This window comes from Micromesistius poutassou (genome assembly GCF_964030765.1).
Source record: "Micromesistius poutassou genome assembly, chromosome: 15".
NCBI lineage: Eukaryota > Metazoa > Chordata > Actinopteri > Gadiformes > Gadidae > Micromesistius > Micromesistius poutassou.
Window position 1 is genome coordinate 14542278 of NC_140285.1, and position 23156 is coordinate 14565433.

General features: G+C 47.6%; 1 protein-coding gene across 1 annotated transcript; it reads left to right on the forward strand.

Annotated features, from left to right (window-relative positions):
- Positions 1-693: 693 nt before the first annotated feature.
- On the forward strand, positions 694-21754 carry cacna1fa (calcium channel, voltage-dependent, L type, alpha 1F subunit a; the record flags this gene model as incomplete). The annotated part of the gene is made up of 45 exons (XM_084479867.1): positions 694-866; positions 1466-1571; positions 3236-3375; positions 3493-3638; positions 3809-3961; positions 4214-4410; positions 4551-4654; positions 5377-5519; positions 5969-6034; positions 6136-6199; positions 6294-6320; positions 6568-6728; positions 7249-7474; positions 8212-8419; positions 8729-8849; positions 8981-9053; positions 9219-9282; positions 9395-9452; positions 9539-9635; positions 10153-10282; positions 10630-10689; positions 10800-10906; positions 11098-11185; positions 11434-11541; positions 11661-11713; positions 11799-11945; positions 12183-12384; positions 12485-12643; positions 12770-12880; positions 12986-13069; positions 13208-13228; positions 13553-13687; positions 13816-13881; positions 14104-14195; positions 15365-15524; positions 16061-16188; positions 16498-16594; positions 16995-17097; positions 17296-17397; positions 17596-17720; positions 17858-18177; positions 19292-19800; positions 19888-20000; positions 20930-21274; positions 21548-21754. Exons 1-45 carry the CDS (start codon positions 838-840, stop codon positions 21752-21754), a joined length of 5955 nt encoding a protein of 1984 aa, XP_084335993.1. The 5' UTR covers positions 694-837.
- Positions 21755-23156: the final 1402 nt, after the last annotated feature.

Consider the following 23156-nt stretch of genomic DNA (forward strand, 5'->3'; position numbering starts at 1 on the left):
GACTTGACAACTATGAACTAATAATCATTATATATTGTGATTTCACTAATCTTCTAGTAAAAGGGTTGGCCTATGGGTTTCTCATTTATTTACATTGCCTAGTACTGGTTTTTATTTTTTATAGGCCTTACAATTGATAGGTTAAATAGGTTAAATTAAAGAAATACCTGCAGCCACTGGCCAACAGATGTTCACAGATTTGGGGCTATGTATCATGCTGCTCCCAATAAAGAAGTAGGTCACATCTCATCTTATTCTATGCATCCTGGAAATAAAACATGTCCTGCCTGGCTATTGGGGGCATGTCCTGTATAGTTTCATAACTTTATCATACATTACGAATCCGGCTAAAACACACACAATGAGCCAGGCCACTTCAGCTATTCCATATCCTAGGAACAGTATCCAGCAGGATCAGCAAAATGTGGCTTCCCCCATCATATTCTTGACTTCAAGACCACCATACAAAAGGCATTGTCTCTGTTGGATAAGGCCAACCTACCATTCCCAGCATTAAATATGAATTATATGTGGGTTTGATTTAATTCACAGTCACTCAGGTTCATGTCGCAGATGTCACTGACATTATGACTGTTTACTGTACATTATGACTGTTTACTGTACATTATGACTGTTTACTCTACTCTGTATTTCTCTGGTCTGTGCTCTACGACAGATGCCGCCAACGGGGGAGATGGCGGGAAGTCGGACACCCTGGGCTCCAGCGGCTCGGCCAGGAAGCGGGGCGGGGGGGCCAAGAAGGCCATCCAGGCCAACAAGTCGGCCCTCAGGGCCCCCCGAGCCCTCTGCTGCCTCACGCTCAGCAACCCCATCCGCATGGCCGCCCTGGCCCTCGTCGAATGGAAGTATCCTGTCTGCCTGCGTGTTTACATATGAGTCAAACTGCCTGAATGTGGATAATGTGTGTGTTGCATGGCAGTTCACCTCATTTAAAGCCATAGTAGTAGGCAATTTATTTTAGATTTATTTTTGTCATATTTCTCTTAACATCCCAACACCAATCAATGAATCAAATACTTTGATCTTAATAGAAAAATCTGGTATCTTTGGCTGTCACAGGCCGGTAATACGCCCTTCCATTCATTTAATTTGACCCGAATTAAATGATTGGATGTCTTACCTCGCTCTCTACTTACCTGCCCGGCTACCTGCCTGCGCCCTGCCCCTGTTCTCATTGCAAATGAGTCTCATTCACAAAGGCTAGGCACCTGTTGCTAAAGCTAGCAAGCCCTTCATGTGTTTTTGGGGAGTGGCTTTGTAGGCAGGCCTGGGGGATATTTTGAAAATCGAAATACAAGAAGGTACTAGCGTTCTGATGAACACTTATACTTTAAGTGTTCTTTGAAAATCAAGCTACTCCCGGGATATCTATGACTAACCTACCCTAGCTTTAAATGATGTTGTTATAGTTGTTGTTGTTCAGTCCTTGACTCCAGTCCTGCAGGCCTTTCGATATATTCATCCTCCTCGCCATCTTCGCCAACTGTGTCGCTATGGGAGTCACCAAACCCTACCCAGACGATGACTCCAACGCCACCAATCACAATCTGGTGAGTTATCTCCACAGAGGCTCTCACTAAATGTGGATTTGTATCAATGTAAGTATAATATAAAGAACACTGTGACTATATGGAGATACAGACCGACAGATCGACAAACTTGCATGCATTCATTAATACATAAATTAATAAATTAATATATGCATACATACATGCACACACACACGCACGCATGCACGCACACATACATACATACATACACTTATACAAAAATGATGGATACATAACTGCAAGCCTTAATAAATAAATAAAGGAAAAATATGTTCAGTATGCCATGTACAAACATTAATTATATTATAGAATATACGTTAGTAATATATCTTCATTAAAAATGTGTCACATTTCATGTGATTAATGGAATGTAATGAGTGTGGCCTCGAGAAAAAATATTTTGACAGCAGCTATTAACGAGAGGGTAATAGTTCTGTTAAAGGATAATGACATTAAGGAAGAAAAAGTTGTGGTCAGTCTAAGGTCAGGTGATCCTCTCAGGAATAATGACACTTACCATCTGCTCGCTTTCTTCCACTGTCTCTCTGTCTGTCTCTCTCTCTCTCTCTCTCTCTCTCTCTCTCTCTCTCTCTCTCTCTCTCTCTCTCTCTCTCTCTCTCTCTCTCTCTCTCTCTCTCTCTCTCTGTCTGTTTCTCTCATTCCCCTTTACATCACAACACTTTCAATACCACCTATTCCACTAAGTCATTATCAACAAAGGAGTGTTTTTTTTAACAATGGGTGGATCACCACATGTAATGGGGCTCAAGACCCTCTTCATTAAGAAGATGTGTAGCTCATAATACTAACTAAGGGTCTGCTCCTTCATGTACCAGGGCAATGTGGGTTATCTCCTCTTGTTTGGTGTACTGCCTGTGCCCTGGTACATAAAAGTTACAGAGGATAATTGTTATGAGCAACACCTGTGTTTGTTTTAGGACGACGCCTCTGTGAAAAGGTGCATTAATAATATAATGTAATTTCCACTGTAATGTAGTTTTAATTCATGTTGTTGTCTGCTTTAAAAGTAAACTTATAATAACTAATTTAATATGTTTCACTATCTTCACAGCCCTCTTCATAACATTTGCATCAAATCGCTTTCATACTTAAGTTAATGTTCTGTTGCTGTGTTATTTATCATCTATTTATATATATTATGTTTTTTCTCATCTCTGTCCATTAACAAATCATCGTGCCTCACGCAATCGGTCAGGTTCTCCTACTGTGCCAGTAGGACGTAGAGCTGACAGTGACGCTGATTAGCAGAACTAGGCTGAAGGTTACTGAAAAGGTATACAGCCACCGGATTAAGACTGCAGGATAGAGACTGGGTTAAGAGGTCACAAAGCCACCGGGATAAATACGTCACACAGACTTTTCTTTTCTTTTGTTCTTGGGAGAAAAATAAGTGACTATAAGTAGTGTCCAGGAGAAATCTAAAGTATAAGTCTTCATCAGAACGCTAGTACCTTCTTGCATTCGTAATGAAGGCGACCATACTCACAATGACTCATTTCCCCATTTCCCCCCCTGTGTGTATCCAAAATATATCCCCTAGCTATGAAGCAACAGGGCTCATCCAGGTCAGATCTACCGTTGAACTAATGAGGAGAGTAAAGGACAGTTTGCCTGAAGACTCCCTATTCCTCGTATGTGCACAGGAACAAGTAGAGTACGTCTTCCTGGTCATCTTCACCATCGAGACCTTCACTAAGATCCTGGCCTACGGCCTGGTCATGCACCCCAGCGCCTACATCCGCAGCGGCTGGAACTTGCTCGATTTTGTCATCGTCATCGTCGGGTATGTTGACACACATAGACACGCACTTGTACATCTGTGTCGCTGTTATGTATATGTTGAGGGGTCACATGTCACTGTGTGTGTGTGTGTGTGTGTGTGTGTGTGTGTGTCGTGCAGGCTGTTCAGTGTGATGGCCGAGGGGATGACGGACCACAAGCCAGGGGAGGCCCACCACGCTGCAGGCAAACCCGGAGGGCTGGACGTCAAAGCCCTGAGAGCGTTCAGGGTGTTGCGACCGCTCAGGCTGGTCTCTGGAGTGCCGAGTAGGTCCTCGCGGTCCCCAAGGCACTTCTGTACAGACTGAGGCCATGGTTACATGAACTGCAAATGCTGCAGTGTATATTATTCATATCTTTCTGCTCTGACACGCTTGGTTTCCGTTCTGGGATTAGAAAAAGAGGGATCTTATCTCGTCTCCTGTGTTGTGCCCCAGGTCTGCAGATTGTGTTGAACTCCATCATGAAGGCCATGGTGCCTCTGCTCCACATCGGTATGCTGGTCATGTTCGTCATTATCATCTACGCCATCATCGGCTTGGAGCTCTTCATCGGCAGGATGCACAAGACCTGCTACTACCTGGGCTCAGGTCTGGACACAGGCCGCAGATCACCCACCTCTGTACCGCGTGTAGCCGACTGTTGTTTTGTGTCGACCTGGACATAATCAAGCTAGTAATAAACGTGTTCTGAGACAGACTGACAGACTGTTAAGTAGATTAGAGACAGATTGTTTATGGTCTGTTTTTGATCATGCTTGAACATATACAGTACAAACTGATTATTTTCCACTTGCATGTGCTTATAATGCATTCCATTACTGTTTGTTTCCGCCCCACTAGAACTAATGCTGGACGACGACCCAACACCTTGTGCTTTTGCGGGGAACGGGCGCTTCTGTATGTCCAATGGGACAGAGTGCAGGGGAAGGTGGGAGGGGCCAAACGGTGGGATCACAAACTTTGACAACATATTCTTCGCTATGCTGACGGTGTTCCAGTGCATCACTATGGAGGGCTGGACGGATGTGCTTTACTGGGTAAATCAATTCTTCCATTCATTCTACATACTGTATGGTATATCCTCCTCTGCCTCCCGTTCTGATAGGAAACTATTTCAAAGTGTGGTCTTACCTCTCGCTCTCTCTTGCTTCTTATCCGCGCTCCATCCTCCACACAGATGAACGACGCCATTGGCTTTGAGATTCCCTGGATCTACTTTGTATCTCTAGTTATCTTTGGATCGTTCTTCATCATCAACCTCGTATTGGGTGTGTTGAGCGGGTATGTGACCTTGAAAAAACGTGAAAAATGTGAAAAAAGAAAGCCAGTGAGCTATGTGTGTTCTGTCCAAGCTCTATGGTGTAAAACCATATGCACATACGTCTATGTCAGTTTAGTTATCTAATAAAGTGACCAACATCAGATAGCTTTTCTAATAACATCCTTCCATTCCTACTCTATGTGTGCATGTCTATGTTGTTGTTGGATGCGTGTGCCTGCGTGTGTGCATCCTCCTTTGCCTCCTTTGTGTGTGTGTGTGTGTGTGTGTGTGTGTGTGTGTGTGTGTGTGTGTGTGTGTGTGTGTGTGTGTGTGTGTGTGTGCTTGTGTCTGTGTGTCTGTGTGTGTGTGTGTGTGTGTGTGTGTTCCTGTGTGTCTGTGTTCCTGTGTGTGTGTGTGTGTGTGTGTGTGCGCGTTCCTGTGTGTCTGTGTTCCTGTGTGTGTGTTTGTGTGTGTGTGCGTGCGTTCCTGTGTGTCTATGTTCCTGTGTGTGTGTGTGTGCGTGTGTGTGTGTGTGTGTGTGTGTGTGTGTGTGTGCGTGCGTTCCTGTGTGTCTGTGTTCCTGTGTGTGTGTGTGTGTGTGTGTGTGTGTGTGTGTGTGTGTGTGCGTTCCTGTGTGTGTGTGTGTGTGTGTGTGTGTGTGTGTGTGTGCGTTCCTGTGTATGTTTGTGTGTGTGTGTGTGTGTGTGTGTGTGTGTGTGTGCCTGTGTGCGTGCCCTGGCAGAGAGTTCTCCAAGGAGCGAGAGAAGGCGGTGGCGCGCGGGGAGCTGCAGAAGGCCCAGGAGAGCAAGCAGATGGAGGAGGACATGATCGGCTACATGGACTGGCTCATCGAGGCCGAGGACGTGGACGAGGAGGGCAACAAGCGTGAGCACCACTGCACACACACACACACACACACACACACACACACACACACACACACACACACACACACACAAAATCTACTTCCACACAAACACACACATGCTCTTCACACGGATCAACATGGATAGTTATGCATGCAGGCTGCATCATACATGTAAACAGACACACACACACAAACACACACACACACACACACACACACACATAAACACACACACGCTTGTGCCCCCACACAACTGCACCGCATATGCATAAACATACTCATGAACCAACATAAACAAACACACCCTACGTGACCCTACGTACACCTCAGTAAACAAATAACATATGACACATCTATATATTGAACTATGTTGGAGACATCTTTCTTTAACCAATGTACACACAAACACACACACACACACACACACACTTAAAGTGACGTAACCCTCGTCTGTGTGTTTCCAAAGGTGCTGCAATAGCCAAGAAAAAGATGATGAAGAAGTTTGGCTGGTACAAACAGAATGAGGATGGAGGTACGTCGGCCATCTCTCTGCTCCTTCTGTTCCACTCTTTAGCGTGCCTAGTTGATTTTGTCTAATAATACAGGATGAACCTAAACTCTTTCTTCAAATAGAGTCGGATTCTGACGACGACATCGCATATCTGGATGACGACAACGGCTTCTGCGCGTCCTTGATGTGAGACAAGAACGACGTACAACGTCTAAAGATGTTGTGTGTTTCGTAAGAATTGATCCCCTGAATAATAAGTTTGTTTTCTCCTTACTCACAGGGCAAAGATGATGGCCAACAGTTTCTGGTGAGTCATTCGATATTCCTAAGTGAAGTGAGTGAATAAAAATAAAATAAAACCGGTATTACCAGGTTGGCAGGGGCCGCTAGTGCGCTGCCAACCATCCCTCCCTCAACCCACTTTCATGTCTCTCCTCACTGCCCATAAAAGACACAGAAATAGCCTGTAGCCCCCCCCCCCCCCCCCCCCAGTGTGTTTACCGCTCAAGCCACCTCTCCCTGTGAGTCACCCCTCGTTTTGTGTGGTTGCCCAGCGACCAGCTGTGCCAGCTGAACCACACCATGAGGAAGAACTGCCGGGTGGCCGTGAAGACCAACAATTTCTACTGGCTGGTCCTGCTGCTGGTGTTCCTCAACACGGTGGCCAGCGCCTCGGAGCACTACGGCCAGCCCGTCTGGCTCACCGAGATGCAAGGTCCGCCCCGGGCACACACACACACACGGCCTCCGAGCACTGCCCTCCCTCTACACACCGTCACAGCGTCAGATAATCATACACGACATGATACAGGACAACAACATCATTAAGGAAACATATAGAACATTTGTTTGTGTATTGATGGATATGCATCCCCCCCCACAACCCACTTAATGTATGTTGCACTTAAAAATAGTACTGAGCATTGTGTAGCGTCTTATCCTAGCTATCTTTGTGTGCGGTAAATGGGTTATCCTTAACCTTATCTTTACCGTACGACATAATATATGTCAACAATATATTGTTTCTCCTTCTTCCGACAAATGTGCTTAGGCAAGGCAAGGCAAGGCAACTTTATTCATATAGCACTTTTCATCCACGAGGCAGACTCAAAGTGCTTCACACAAAAGCGTCTGCTTAACGCCCTGACTGTAATGTATGCACAGGTCCATGTCAAACGACCGGGTACAGTAACATAAGAAGTCGCACGCGCCTCCTCTTTCCTGTGCGCCCCCAGAGCGCGCCAATAAGATCCTGCTGCTGCTGTTCACGCTGGAGATGTCCATGAAGATGTACGCCTTCGGGCTGCAGATCTACTTCATGGCGCTGTTCAACCGCTTCGACTGCTTCGTGGTGTGTGGCGGCATCCTGGAGACGCTGCTGGTGGAGCTGGAGTTCATCCCGCCCATCGGCATCTCTGTGCTGCGCTGCATCCGGCTGCTCAGGATATTCAAGATGACCCGGTGAGACGCCTCCTGTCAGATTCATGGGGACACCTCATTGGTTCGCCCCTCCAGGGTTTGTCATTAAGGCTCCAATAGCTGATGAGGCTGGTTTACAACGATGCCTTTAATCAGAATCGGAAGTCTCTAAAGCTGGTACATTGTGACAATTGTGTACATGAATACAGACACACTCAAATGAATGCACACACACACAAAGCTAGAGTACTAGACATGCAAATCCATATGTAGGCCCCTGCCAAATCCACGCAGCACTCTTTTTTTGTATGAAATAAAATACACAATTATTTGTTGTTAGTTAATTAACAACAAAACAAACAACTTGAGTTGTGCTATGAGTCGTATATGAGTAGTACTTAAATCAGCACACCAATATCCAAATTCAAATTGAATCAAAACTAATAAACAAACATTGACATGAAATGAACATTGAAATGAACAAACGCCAAACGTCATTGAATTGAGTGCGAAGGAGACGATAGCATCCAGGAGAAGGAGACTGGCCGGTCATTGCCAGAGACTCCAGAAGCTCCTAGCCTGCAGGCTGGGGCTGTGGGAACCGCCGTACAGGCCTCCATCACCAGGGTGTCCCACACCAACATACGTGGACAGCTGTATGGAGGACTGAGATTGGAAACACGCTGCAGTACTCGTCCGAGGGCGACCTAGAGAGAGAGTCAGTACATAACGAGGTGTTCTCTGACTCTGTTGTACTCGCTGTTGTCTTGTGTTGCCAGGCACTGGGCGGCCCTGTCAGACCTGGTGAACTCGCTGCTGAACTCCATGAAGGCTATCTGCTCCCTGCTGCTGCTGCTCTTCCTCTTCCTCATCATCTTCGCCCTGCTGGGCATGCAGCTGTTCGGAGGCAAATTCAACTTTGATGAGACTCAGATGAAGAGGAGCACATTCGACTCCTTCCCACAGGCCCTGCTCACCTGCTTCCAGGTGAGCAGCTCTGTTATGGAGCACAACACGGCGATTCCCTCGAGTGGATCACATGACCTATTTCATTGACTGATCTCTCATCATTCATTCATTCATTCACTATTCATTTATGTATTCATCCATTCATTGTTTTCTTTATTTCTTTCTTCCTTCCTTGGGTGGACTTGATGTATTTTTCTCTTTACGTCTGTCTGTGGGTCTTTCTGTTTGTCTGTCTGTCTGTCTGTCTGCCTCCTTGACTTCCTCCCTCCCCGTCTGTCTACCCACCCGTCTGTCTGTCTGTCTGTGTGTCTGCCGGCCTGTGAGCAGATCCTCACCGGGGAGGACTGGAACGCTGTGATGTACGACGGCATCATGGCGTACGGAGGGCCCATCTTCCCCAACATGGTGGTGTGCATTTACTTTGTCATCCTCTTCGTCTGCGGTAACTGTATCCTTTCCTCAGAACACCGTCACCGTGGTTAATGAAAAGTGTGAGACTCGTCGCACCTTGGGATCGCCCTGTATCATTTTCCAAAAAACATGTTGATGTATAAAGTGGATCTTTAACAGCAAAACCAGACATCCTCCTCAATGTCTTCTTGGCTATCGCCGTGGACAACTTGGCAGGTGGAGGCGGTAAAAAGAAAGAGGAGTAAGTAGGGTTTTCACTGGAGGTTTTGTGAGGTCAATCATCAAACGCCCATTAAGGGTCATTAAGTGTACATTCTCTAATGTATGGTCAACGGGCCGAGTCACAGACCTGTAGTGTGTTTTCAGTCAGACCGACTCCTCAGTAACTGAAATGTTTAACTTGTAGGGAGAAAAAGGAGGAAGACGACGAGTGGGATGAAGATGAGGAGAAGGAGGATGAAGACGCAGGGGTAAAATATATTACGCAACCTTGACTGTGCATTCTGTTCGATTTTTACAAAGATGGAACTCACAAAAAAAATAAACGGTGTCTTTGTCCTCCCCTGCTCTCCACCGGGGCAGAACGAAGAGGATGACTGGCAGGAGAACGAGGAGCTGAGAGCCATCGAGGGCCTGGAGGGTGAGTGGGGGGGGGCGCTCTGAGGAGGACTGCTGCTCACGCCGTCTGACGGCCGATCGGTTTATTGGATTGTTCTTGTGCTACAGGAGTGGCTCCTATGAAACCAGAGTTCTCCGGGCCTAAAGAGAAGATCGTCCCCATTCCTGACGGGAGCTCGTTCTTCATTCTGGGGAAGAAGAACTGGTAATTAGAGATTCTCCACATCACGTCTTTGTCGTGGCTGCAGAGTTGTGTGCCTTTCCGATGCCGCTGTGTTGAAGGGAAACATAATGCATTCAGTTTAGATCTCATCTCGCATCTCACTGTGCAAGCCATTCAATTCATTATTGGTCCATTATCCATCTGAAAGATATGCCCATCAAATCTTTGAAATACCCATGACTGTGGTTAAGTGTTAAGTGTGTGGTTATGTGTGATACAATGTTTCAATTCTAACTCTAATCTAATTGACTACCTTTTTGTTCTGAACTATAAAGGGAGTTATGGCAGTGTCTCTATGTTGACGTTTATAGGTTAGGCTGTTTTGCAGTAAAGTTTCCACTTGCAGGTTACCTCCTGTGTCTCTGCAGTCGGGTCTACAGTAATGAAGAAACCCGATGCAATGCTGCTCCATTAAGACATGCCCCCTGCTACGTTTATTAGGATGTGTTGCATGTTATATGTTCATTCTCTCACTCTATCCACCTTATCCCACCTGCAGCTTGCGAGTGGCCTGCCACAACCTCATCCACCACCCCTATGTCACCAACTTCATCCTCGTCTTCATCATCCTCAGCAGTATCTCACTGGCCGCTGAGGATCCCATCAAGTCTCACTCCTTCAGAAACATTGTAAGAATGCTGGCAGCAAAACTTCTCCAGAAGCGGTCCGTGATGAGCGTAGAGCAAAGCGCCGGATGCTAGGTTGGACCAGCCGTCAGAGTTCAACGCTTTTACCTCCTAAAACGTGTACCGAGGTTCAGAAATGAAGGGCATTTGGATTTAGAGAAGTTGGAGCATCTAAGTGGTCCGCTACGCCAGTGTAATGCCAGCGCTCAGTTAGACTCCTTCAACGTCAGACTCATTGGCAACGCCAACTCTGAAAGCTCATCATGTGTTCCCCGCTTCATGCCTTCCAATGAGCAGATGCATGTCATTCATAGACTTGATATACGTACTGTTTGTTTTTTCTCCTCCAGGTCCTCGGCTATGCTGATTATGTGTTCACCTCAGTGTTCACAGTGGAGATCATTCTGAAGGTGATCACAGCGACCATGATTTGATATTTTTTCAAAACTCTGACAATGTCCCAAAAAACAAAGAAAAACAACATTGATTATTATGATTCAAGTTTTCCTTGTCTTTCCAGATGACAGTTTATGGAGCTTTTCTGCACACGGGCTCCTTCTGCCGGAACGCCTTCAACCTCCTGGACCTGCTGGTCGTCAGCGTGTCCCTCATGTCCTTCTTCCTCCAGTGAGTCCACACACACTCGGGTAGCAGCCAGCCCTCCTCTGAAGACAGACACCATCAGATTCTTATAGACACTTTAATATACTTTGGTTGAACCGTGCAAGCACGATCAAATCTCATGTTGCCCTTCTGAGTACAAACCGTGACCGCTCTAGCTTGCCGTGGTGGTGATGCGCTCCTGTTGCTGCTTTCAGCTCCAGTGCCATCTCGGTGGTGAAGATCCTCAGGGTTCTGCGTGTGCTCAGGCCGCTCAGGGCCATCAACAGAGCCAAGGGCCTCAAGGTAGGGCAAGCTGGCCTGCTTTCTTACTTTCTTACTTTCTTTCTTTCTCTCCTTTCTTTCTTCCTATCTTTCTGTCTGCCTTTCTGTCTTCCTTTATCTCTTTCTGTTGGTCTGTCTTTCTCTCCTTTCTTTCTGCCTATCTCTCCGTCTGTCTTTCATTCTATTGGTCTCTCTTTCTCTCCTTCTTTCTTTCTTGAAAACATATCTGTATTTCCGGAATAAAATTGCTTTCTTTCGCGCGCCCCCAGAACGTCGTGCAGTGTGTGTTCGTGGCGATCCGAACCATCGGCAACATCCTGATCGTCACCTCCCTTCTGCAGTTCATGTTTGCTTGCATCGGCGTGCAGCTCTTCAAGGTGCGTGGCTCTTCCCCTCCGCACCTGACCGTTTCCACGTGCTCTGATCGTTCTGATCTCTGGTCAGCTGACGACAATGCGATCACTCACCTGTGTGTCGCTCTCCTCCTCGGTTTTAGGGGCGGTTCTACAGCTGCACAGACGAGGCTAAGCACACGCCAGACGAATGCAAGTGAGTAAGGCTCCTGCTCTTCTGTCTGAATGTCACGAGAACCGTCATTGTTAAATATGGCTGTCGTTGTTGTCTGGACCCGAAGGGGGACCTTTGTGGTGTACAAAGACGGCGACATGAACCACCCCATGGTGCGCGAGCGGATCTGGGAGAACAGCGACTTCAACTTCGACAACGTGCTGATGGGCATGCTGGCTCTGTTCACCGTGTCCACGTTTGAAGGCTGGCCGCAGTAAGTGCTAACATGACAGGATATGTGTATGATGTATTTACTAACTAGTTGATTAGTAGACACTCTGATCCAAAGCGACTTCAAGGTGCCTTGAAGTCCTTAAGAGCAAGGGTTAGACATCTTGGATGTCCACAGGAAGACTGTAGACATATTAATGACATGTTATTGTATCTATTATTGTATCAGTGTTATATGTTATGTATCTAGGTTCATGTTGTTGTGCTTCTCCTCGTCCAGACTCCTCTACAAGGCGGTGGACGCCAACGCCGAAAACCGGGGCCCCATCTACAACTACCGCGTGGAGATCTCCATCTTCTTCATCATCTACATCATCATCATCGCCTTCTTCATGATGAACATCTTCGTGGGTTTCGTCATCATCACGTTCCGAGAGCAGGGAGAGGCGGAGTTCAAAAACTGCGAACTCAACAAAAATCAGGTTGGTTCATTCTTACACTTTTTAAACATATTCAAAGACAAAGAAAGATACATGAGAGGATCTGATGTAATTGATGTCTCTGCTCCTGTGTCCTTGACAGAGACAGTGTGTGTACTATGCTATAAAAGCACAGCCTATAAAGATTTACATACCCAAAAACCCGTCGCAGCTCAAATTCTGGAAGATTGTCAACTCCAGCCAGTTTGAGTACATCATGTTTGCTCTGATTCTGGGCAACACGCTGACACTCGCCGTGCAGGTACGTCTGGGCACCGTTCATGTCGGATGTATCTTAAGTAATACACACTAATGCTGTGTTGATATGTTATTATATATTATATTGTATTTATATTTAATAATTCTCTGTTGCTGTTTCCTCCACTAGCATTACGAGCAGTCCAAGCTGTTCACGTCCATCATGGACATCCTCAACATGATCTTCACGGTCGTGTTCACTGGGGAGATGATCATCAAACTACTGGCTCTCCGAGCTCATGTACGCTTTGCCTCTTATAGACGCAATACATATGCAGAAACATCAACAGATGATCCCCTTACCTATGCAATATATTCATGTCTTTTTCCCTTTTCTATTCCATAGCATTATTTTATCGACCCCTGGAATTCTTTTGACGCTTTGATTGTCGTCGGGAGCGTTTTGGATATCGCCGTTTCTGAATTAAGTGTGAGTTTTCTTGCTCTTAAGAAATCTCAGTTTATGTCCAGTGGTTAATTTGAGATGCATCCTCACGTTTCAATAGTAACCGTAATGTTGTTTTTATTCTCCACAATTTCTCTGCTGTGGAACATAATGGTGATCTAGGGGGGAGGTGAACACGCTGAGGTAAGCATGGCTAGAAGTATCAAGGCCAAACACACACACACACACACACACACACACACACACACACACACACAAACACACACACACCCACACACACAAACAAATACAATGTGCTCGACAATGTGCTAATGTAATACTTTAATACCTTCCAACAACATGGCAGGCCCTCTATTTATAAGTCCATTCCTTCACCCATCTCTCTCTCTCCTCTCTCTCTCTGTCTGTGAATCTCTCTATTTCTCTCTCTCTCTCTCTCTCTCTCTCTCTCTCTCTCTCTCTCTCTCTCTCTCTCTCTCTCTCTCTCTCTCTTCCCTCGCTCTCCAGGGTGGAGGTAAAGGTGAAAGTGGAAAGGTGTCCATCACCTTCTTCCGTTTGTTCCGAGTCTTGCGATTGGTCAAACTACTCAGCAAAGGGGAGGGCATTCGAACCCTCCTCTGGACCTTCATCAAGTCTCTCCAGGTCGGCGCAGAACTCATTCAAGTCATTCTCCCACAGTTTGAATCATTTTAACACAAATGTCATACAGGGCTATCACGTAGCTTGTGCTAATGAACCGTTAATAGTTTATTCTTTCTCCATCCTAACAGGCTTTGCCCTATGTCGGCCTGCTCATCGCCATGATCTTTTTCATCTATGCTGTGATTGGCATGCAGGTGAGTCCCTCTCACCAGCCTGACCTAGAATAACCTCATCCTCTCAGGCCTTAATCAGAAGATTAGAACATGGATGAGGATTCATTCAATAAATGAATGAGGAACAAAGGGAAACACGGAAACATGGAATAACACAAACAGAGATCGCCTGCGTCATCGCTCAGAATTCAGATCAGTACCTGTGAGGTTTCTAGTTGGAAAATAAGTATTTGTCTCTTCCAGACCTTTGGGAAGGTGGCCGTGGACGAGAACACCCACATCAACAGGAACTGTAACTTCCAGACCTTCTTCATGGCTGTGCTCGTGCTCTTCAGGTTGGTCCTGACTAACCCTCACCCTAGCTCTACTACACTAACTAACTACACAACGCTCCCCACAAGAACTGCTTTCTTATAGGTGCCTAAAGGAAAACTTTGAGAGACTTCAACGTGGACCCTATTTTCCGATGATTTTGCGTGTGAGGGACTAATGCCGACAGACATTTTTGAGATTGGTCCGGTATCGAGCAAGAACACTGCAGCCATAATTAGAGAAAAAACGGGTTGTAATGTATTCCTTTGGGGCGATAGTGCCACGGTAATGTACAAAAGTGCTTGTTTTTGCCACTGAAGACTCATTATATTATATTCGATCATTATGGAATGGATCCCTAAAGAGAAATAACACTTTTGCTTGATCACAGTCTGTTTCTTATTGTGTCTGACCACGTCTTGCTAGGGTAAAAGATTGAAATCTTGTTGGAGGATGTTTCCCTATTGTCATTACAATCTCAATGCTCCTTCACCCGAATCATTAACCAGTAACACCTATTCTCCTAATCCAACAAAACAAACTCTCTGCTTTCCAGCTCGCACTCACATTGCACTGGTCACTTCCTGCAACAACTCAGACTACCAATTGTATTTCTCTTGAGGGATCTTTTCCATAATAGATTGAATATAATCTCAGCCAGACAGTGGCAAAAACAAGCACTTTTAGAGGACGCATATTTTCAATCGCTTTTGCCCCCAAGGAATACCTAGCAGCTAGTTTTCGCTGACTACGGCCGCACCGTTCTCGTTCAATACTGGACCAATCTCAGGAACCGCATTTGTTAAAATCCTCCTGTACATCAAGTTATCTCTGTAGCCCTCTCTGTCTCTCTCCTATATACCTGGGCTCTCTACCCTCACTCTATCACTCTTATTCTCACTCCATCTCTCTCTCTCGCTCCCTTCCCCTCCCTCTTCCCACCTCCCCCTCTCTCTATCACCCTCCTCCCCCTCCCTCTCTCTCTATCTCTCCCCTTCTCTCCCCCTCTCTCGCTCCCTCCCCCTCCCCCCTCTCTCTGTTTCCCTCTCCCCCCTCCCCCCTCTCTCTACCTCTCCCCCCCTCCCTTCTCTCCCTCCCCCTCCCACCTCTCTCTGTTTCCCTCTCCCCCCTCTCCCCTCTCTCTACCTCTCGCCCCTCCCTTCTCTCCCTCCCCCTCCCTCCCTCCCTCCAGGTGTGCTACAGGTGAGCAGTGGCAGGAGATCATGCTGGCAGCGTTGCCGGGCCGACGCTGTGACCCGGAGTCGGACACGGTGCCCGGCGAGGAGTTCAGCTGCGGCAGCAACCTGGCCTACATCTACTTCATCAGCTTCTTCATGCTCTGCGCTTACCTGGTGAGAGGAGCCGGGCGGATTACAGCCCCACCCCCAGTCTGCTCCACCTCCCGCACCGCCTAAGTACAACCTAAGCAGGCAGCCCATGCAGCTCAGGGCCGCTGTCAGGACAATCCTCTCAGAAGAGAAAGGGATATCATGTCTAAGACTATTCACTTGATGTTTGTTATGCGTTGGAGAGTCATATTTATGTATATATTATGTGTATTAATGCTAGAGCAGCCTGCTTGGTTAAAATAATTATATTATCCATGGTCCCAGTTTTTATCGTTTTATTGTTATCAGTTAGACTAACTAAGGGTCCTGTGTGTTCTTCATAAGAGGACATATGCACGTGTCTTAACAAATCAAAACATTATATTTTGAAATAATACACAGAATATGACTTATCGCTGTTTTCAATTATTAAAAATAAATGTTTTTGCCAGGTTCTTAAAAGGACTTATGTATGTCTTCAATTCCTGTGCCTCAGTGCATTTGTTGCCCTAAACAAGATTTGCTGAAATATATATTCTTTGGCTCTCTTTCTCACTCAGATTATCAATTTGTTCATCGCTGTCATCATGGATAACTTTGAGTACCTGACCCGAGACTGGACCGTGCTGGGCACCCACCATCTGGATGAGTTTAAGAGGGTCTGGTCCGACTACGACCCTGAGGCCACGTAAGAACCAGGCTCAAACCCTCCTCAAACCCTCTCCCTCCTGGTCAAGACTCTGAGCAGACACTACAGGTCCTCCATGTTATGAACGACAGAATATGATTCTATTTACTATTCATCCCATTAAACATTGAGCAGAGGTTTTCACCTTGACTCACTGAATTCACATTTATATCTCATAGTTTCAGTGTTGGGGTGCTTGACCAGCCAAAAAGCACTGAGATCGACCCCCAGTATCCAGCCCCAGTATCCAGTCAGTATCCAGTCAATGTCTATCAAGTCACGTGTCTGCTCTGTGTGTGTTCTCCGCAGCGGTCGGATAAAGCACATAGACGTAGTCACTATGTTGCGCAGGATTCAGCCACCTCTAGGTTTTGGAAAGCTATGCCCACATCGCGTGGCTTGTAAGGTAAGGCACACAGAAGACGCATCATCCATTCAGAACTTCCTACTAGAATTGAACCCTTGCTGTCGTCTTAAGTGACAATAGCAGGGTGTAGCGCCGTGACTTACTCTAGTCTATACCCTGAGGTGTTCAATATGTATTCATATCAACAGAGGCACAAAACTCATGACACATCCTGCACACACATGCAGATCCTTTTACACTTGGCACCTCCAAGCCTTTCCCTAGGTTAATCTGCAATCTACCGCCACACACCGCACTGAGCTTCTCCCCGGGCCTGGAGCGCGCCTTCCACTTCCCCCCACCCTGCCAATCCTATTAGTGCTCCCCTCCTCCCTCCCTCCCTACCTCCCCCTCGCTCTCCTCCCTCCTCACCCCGCCTCAATCTCTCTCGCCCTATCAGAGGCTGGTGGCCATGAATGTGCCGCTGCACGCCGACGGCACCGTCACCTTCAGCGCCACCCTCTTTGCACTGGTGCGCACCTCGCTGAAGATTAAGACAGAAGGTGATCCTGCCCTGCCCCCTACACACAACACATACACACAACACATAACACACTCGCACAAACACACACGCACGCACAAATGTCATACCAAAACGCTTACACCTGCATGCACTTTTAATGACACCGGTGTGAAATGACCTGGCGTGGAGAGTGCCGTGAGTGATTGTTGTTGTTTGTACGCCCCCCCCCTGTGTGTAGGACCCATTGACCAACAAAATGAAGAGCTAAAGCTGATCATAAAGAAACTGTGGAAGCGCACAAAGCCTAAGCTCATTGATGAAATCATTCCGCCACCTAGAGGTAAGCTGCTGAACTACAACCTGTGGGCTAGTTCTCTGGTGAAGACACAGGTGGCAGATTAAGCTATAAAACTCACAATCTGTGCAGCAATGCAGCCAAGTATCATCATCGCGTGGCTGTCACCTGACCTCAACAGCTTAATATATGTCTGCCATTTTCTCTGACACGGGGCCTAAAAATATATTTTTCCTTGCTCAGGGGATGAGGTGACATGCGGGAAGTTTTACGCCAGCTACCTGATCCAGGACTATTTCAAAAAGTACCGCAAAAGGAAGGAGAGGGAAAGAAAAAGCAAGAAAAAGGACAAGGCAGCCGCTCTTCAGGTAAAGCTGCTGCTGCTGCACTCACAGCTCCGACTCCACGCCCTCCGTCTACCTTACTGACCACGACAACCAACCACATGTTTGTGTGTGTGTGTGCGTGTGTGTGTGTGTGTGCGCGTGTGTGTGCGTGTGTGCAGCAAGGGCTGCGGACGCTGCAGGACCTGGCCCCGGAGATGCGCCTGGCGATGGCCTGCGACCTGGAGGACGAGGAGGCGGTGGACATGGGCGAGGACGGCGGGGCTGAGGCCTCCGCCCCCAGCACCCCCTCCACCACCCCGCTGCCGCCGCCGGACCCGGCGGAGGAGATCGCCGTGTTCCTGGAGGAGCCGCCCAAACCGGCCGACGGGGGCGTGATCACGGAGCAGGTGGCGCCGACGCCGGACCACCTGCGGCCCGACTCCCTCGTCCCGGGGATGAGCGTGGTGACGGACCAGCCCCTGAAGTCTGAGTCCACCAGGTGGGACGCACATTAACGCTCTTTAATCTCTCCGCCCATATGCGTCGGTGCATTGAATATTCACTGTATATTTTTTTCAAGGGCGGCACAATTGAGTTCCTCTAAAACTGACTTCATGTTCTCTTCTCTCCCGATCGGCTGGATCCTCACCAGTGGGCTGCTGTCTCCACCTCCTAAATCCCCTCCACTTCCTCCTCCTCAATCCCCTCCACTTCCTCCTCCTCAATCCCCTCCGCTTCCTCCTCCTCCTTCTCCTCCTCCACCAGTGGTCTGTGAAGGTGGATGCGAAGCCGTGGTTGAAACTACGGCGATTTACACGGCAGCTGTTGAGGCATTAGTGGTTCAAACATTGCCGAGTGAACCAATGATTGAAAGGCAGGTGGTTGAAACGGCGGTGGCCGAAGCAGCGGTGATGGACGCTCCGGTGGTGGGAACAGCCCTGGTGGAAACAGCCCTGGTGGAAACAGCCCTGGTGGAAACAGCCCTGGTGGAACCTGCGGTGGTTGAACCTGCGGTGGTTGAACCTGCGGTGGTTGAACCAGCGATAGCTGAACCAGCGGTGGCTAGTCCCACTTATGATCCAGTGTATTACTCTGAGAATACTGCAGCATACACACCGGCAGCAAATGGGTAGGTACACAGAAACAAGGAGAGAAGGGATGCTTAAAGTATTTGTTCGGTTTGCTAAGAATGTACATAGAACGAGACTCTCAGCTGAGCACAAATTAATATTTGACCCCACTGGGTCAATCCATTGCAACCGGTTAGCTGATGCAATTATAAGATCCACTGTTCAATCAAGAACTCACGCGCAGAATATGAATTCAGGGATTTGTTCAATGTGGCCACTATTGGAGAGAAGTACATGGTTATATGCGCTTGTACAGCTACAGGAGCTGCCTAACTTGTTGCAATATAATGTCAATGGCTCACAAACGGCAATGAATCAGAATGTGTGTACTCCCTTGGGGGGTTGAGATGAACAAAACCCTGCTGATTTACATCTCCACATAGACAGTGTCAACAAGAGGTCCTTTAAGGTGGATCAGAGGGTCAGCAGCCTGCATGTCCCTCATTGGCATTTTTTTTATCCTCTTTTCTTCTGCATGCACAGATACATCTACCCCGCCGCCCCCGCCGAGATGGGCTACAGCGAGCAGATCCCCAGCCAGGCCCCGCCGGGCGCGGCCGGAGTCCCCTACGGCCATCACAACAGCAACGGAGCTGTTCACGGAGCGACGGGGGCCCCGGGGCCCCAGGTCGCCTACAACGGGAACGGGTACATGGGGAACGGGTACATCGGCAACGGGTACATCGGCAACGGGTACTCTGAGGCCAGTTACACGGGCAACGGGAGCGTGGTCAGCATGAACGGGAACGGCAGCACCACCACCACCAGCTACGTCAACGGCAACGGCAGCGTAGTCAGCATCAACGGGAACGGCAGCGCCAACGGCAGCGCCAACGGCAGCTACGGCAACGGCAGCGCCGGCAGCTACGGCAACGGCAGCTACGGCAACGGCAGCGTGGCCAACGGGAGCGGCTACAACCCGGGCGACTACCAGGGACACGAGACGGGCATGCAGTACGTCAGGCGGCGCCTCCTGCCGGTGCTGCCCACAGGTGGGGGAACGTCGTCCTGTGACTCCCGGGCTGACTCTGCTCTCCGCGGTCGGCGCCTTACGGTCGTGTGCCATTCTGTTGTTTCAGGGCGAAAGCCGTCCTTCAACCTGCAGTGTCTGAGGCCGCAGTCCAGCGAGGACGCCCTCCCCCCCGCGGGGAACTACCGGGGCAGCCTGCCCGCCCCGCGCTCCAGGCTGCAGGTACACCTCACGGCCGCTGGGTGGGGGGGATCTGAGCCCAGGCATCGTTGTATTTGTTATTGTTCCTTGCAATTATGTTAGACATATATGGCGCCGTCGTGGATAAATAGAACTTGGTTGGTGTGGAGCGTGTCGATATCCACGGTCCGCAGAATAGCGTGCTTTCGGCTAGCATTCTTATATATATTCTTATATATATATATACATTCTTATATATATATTACCTATGAAGTATCACATCAGTGTTTACTTTCAGAAACACAGAAATAAACAACACACTTAAATACACAGGACACAACACAATGACATAAGGGCATAAAGGAGAGCAAAACGCTGGGGTGACATCTTGTGGACAAGACTAACAATCACACTGGTGAGGGCAGGCTGCGTGGAATAGTCTTTTTTGCAGAGGAAGGGTCCGAACTGAGTCTCCTGGCAGTATCTAAGTGGCAGCCATGATTAGAGCTGTTTTTAGGCTACACTGTGAAATCCTTCATGAAAGAAGGGAGATAATACCTTCCCACAGTTCCTTGCGACAGCAACATTTAAGCAACACACCATTCAGACGTTTAAAAACAAAAGATCAACATGGCCGGCAATTATTTTCATACAATCAAACTAATTGGGATTCATATGGATAAATATTGGTATATATGACACTCACACTCAAACATACAGGACCACACCTGTTCATACACCACCCCAAAAGAGCTAATAACTAATAACTAGAAACTAGTTAAGCTAGTTCCAGCAGCACCTACAGGACATTAGTAGAATAAAAAAAAATACAACATTTAAACAAGTAAATACGTCTATACCCCTGCTGCTAGTCTACATCCGTGTTGCGGTTCATTGTTTTTTGGGGTGTTAGTTCAACGCCCAAACTGTCCCCTGACCTCCTCTGACCTCTGACCTCTGACCTCTCCCAGACGCAGCACAGCCTGGACTCGCGGCCCGGCACCGTGCTGTCGGCGTCGCCGGCCTCCTGGGGCCACCACCCGGCGTCCCCCGTCCCCAGCGGGCCCATGGGCGGGGGCGGGGCTGAGTCCCTGGGCCGCCGCGGCAAGCTGCTGTACACGCCCATGCTCCTGGTGGACCAGGCCAGCGGCGCCCACCAGCCCGTGTGGACGGACGGCACCGCCAGCCTCCCCGTGGGCAGCCGGCCCACCGGCTGGTACCCGGGGCAGTCCCGGACCTACACCAGCGGCCGGATACCCCCCATCCTGCAGCGGGACCTCATCGAGAAGGGCAGCGCCGACAGCCTGGTGGAGTCGGTGAGTCGTCCTGTCCTCGTCTGTCTGTCAGTCTGTCCAGCAGGAGGGCTGCTGCTCTCATGGGGGAACACGACCTAAAGACGTTGCGGTAAAGAGAAGACACACCGGTTGCTGTTGGGATTGATGACTGATCCAAATGTTTAGTTGTTGTTCTGAAGCCGAATGGATGGTTGGTTGTTACAGAGAAGGAAAAACAGGACAAAGACGTCGGTCTGTATTGTTTCTTTATGTCCTTAGTTCATCGTTTTGTGTTGTTCCTTTGTCCTCCACCAGATCCTGATATCAGAGGGGCTGGGGCATTACGCCAGGGACCCCAAATTCGTGAACTTTGCCAAGCGCGAGATTGCGGAGGCGTGTCACATGACCCTGGACGAGATGGAGAACGCCGCCACCGACCTGATCGTCCGCGGCTCCGGACAGTCCCTCGGGCGCTTCGAGGAGGAGCTGGCAGACGAGATGAACTGCGTGATTTCATACTGAGATCGGCTTTAGGGAGTCTAGGTTCCCTGTTTCAAAAGAGTGGATCTGTGTGCTTTGAGTTCCTGATGTGTTTTGGAGAACAGCATCGAATGTCTTTGGAGTGAGTGGGCGATGGAGTAGGAGTTATGTTGCGCAGTTATTTAACATAATTCCCACGTAAATTGTGTGTGTCACCAAAACAAAAACACTCCAGGGAAAGGAAACCAAAATGAACTTGATGGAAATGTACAAATCATGAGGCTTAATTTGCAAATGCCAAAATATGAACAGATATGTATAGCAGCTGCTGGTATATGACAATCTGTGGTCCATTCCACAAGGCTTCCACATAGGTGTGGAACATTCTACATGATACCTGCTAAATATGAGGATTAAAAGGTATGATAGTTTTACTATGATAAGCTGCATTTTTGCATTGTATTCTAATTTTGTCATTTTGTGTGTCACTTTATACGAATCCATTATGTTTGAGGTTATTAATCATCACCTTCTAATTATATACAGAGATCCTCTGGTGTGGTTGAAATCCTTAAAAATCATCTCAATAAACATTCTTGTGAAGTATTTTTTTACCCAAAATATTCCCTAAATTAGCAGCAGAAGAAGAAACGGACAGACAGCCCCGGCTCAAGTGTTAGGTGGTGCTCGGAGTTTGTAGACCTCCGCTCTGCAATGTGAAATTGCGGCACTGCAAAGGACAATATTTATTGCTATAACACTCAATTAATTAACTCTTTGATTCATGCTGCGCACAAAAATGTGGTGATGTTTATGTTTATGTGGTCACCAGTAAGAAAATCTATATATTTGGGGGAGTGGCTCTTCAGATATTTGAAATAATGAAATAAGGAATGTCTTCAACATGTTTACAACAAGATAAATTTGAATAAAATACTTGATGGTGTTACTCTAGGGCTACTGTTTCTGTGAACGCTCTACTGTCAGCAAGGTACACCCAGGTAAGATTGTTTAGAGTCGTTCACTTTCAGACATCACTCTTGTGATACCGGAAAAGTTGACTTTGCTGGTAACACTTTAAAATCAGGATACATTAATCAACCCATTATTAACATTAGTAAATGCAGTAAAAAACATTTACTAACAGTTCATTAACAGTTCAATTATGTTCTGGTAGTCTTTTAATAATGGATTTCAAGTTGCCTCATGGTGTACATGTTAACTAAGGTAATGGTGTTCATATTAACGAATGTATTTATTTAAACATTATCTAATAGGGTCAGGGTTAACTCAGCCTAACCCCATGCTAATGTTATATAATAATGCAAACCATGGCATCACGCCTGTTTCTTGGGTGGGGTAATTCGCCTTTCTAAAGCATGCCTACAGTTAGCTGCAGATAATGGGGTCGAATCCAGACCTTTTCTGCTCGGAGTGGAAGACC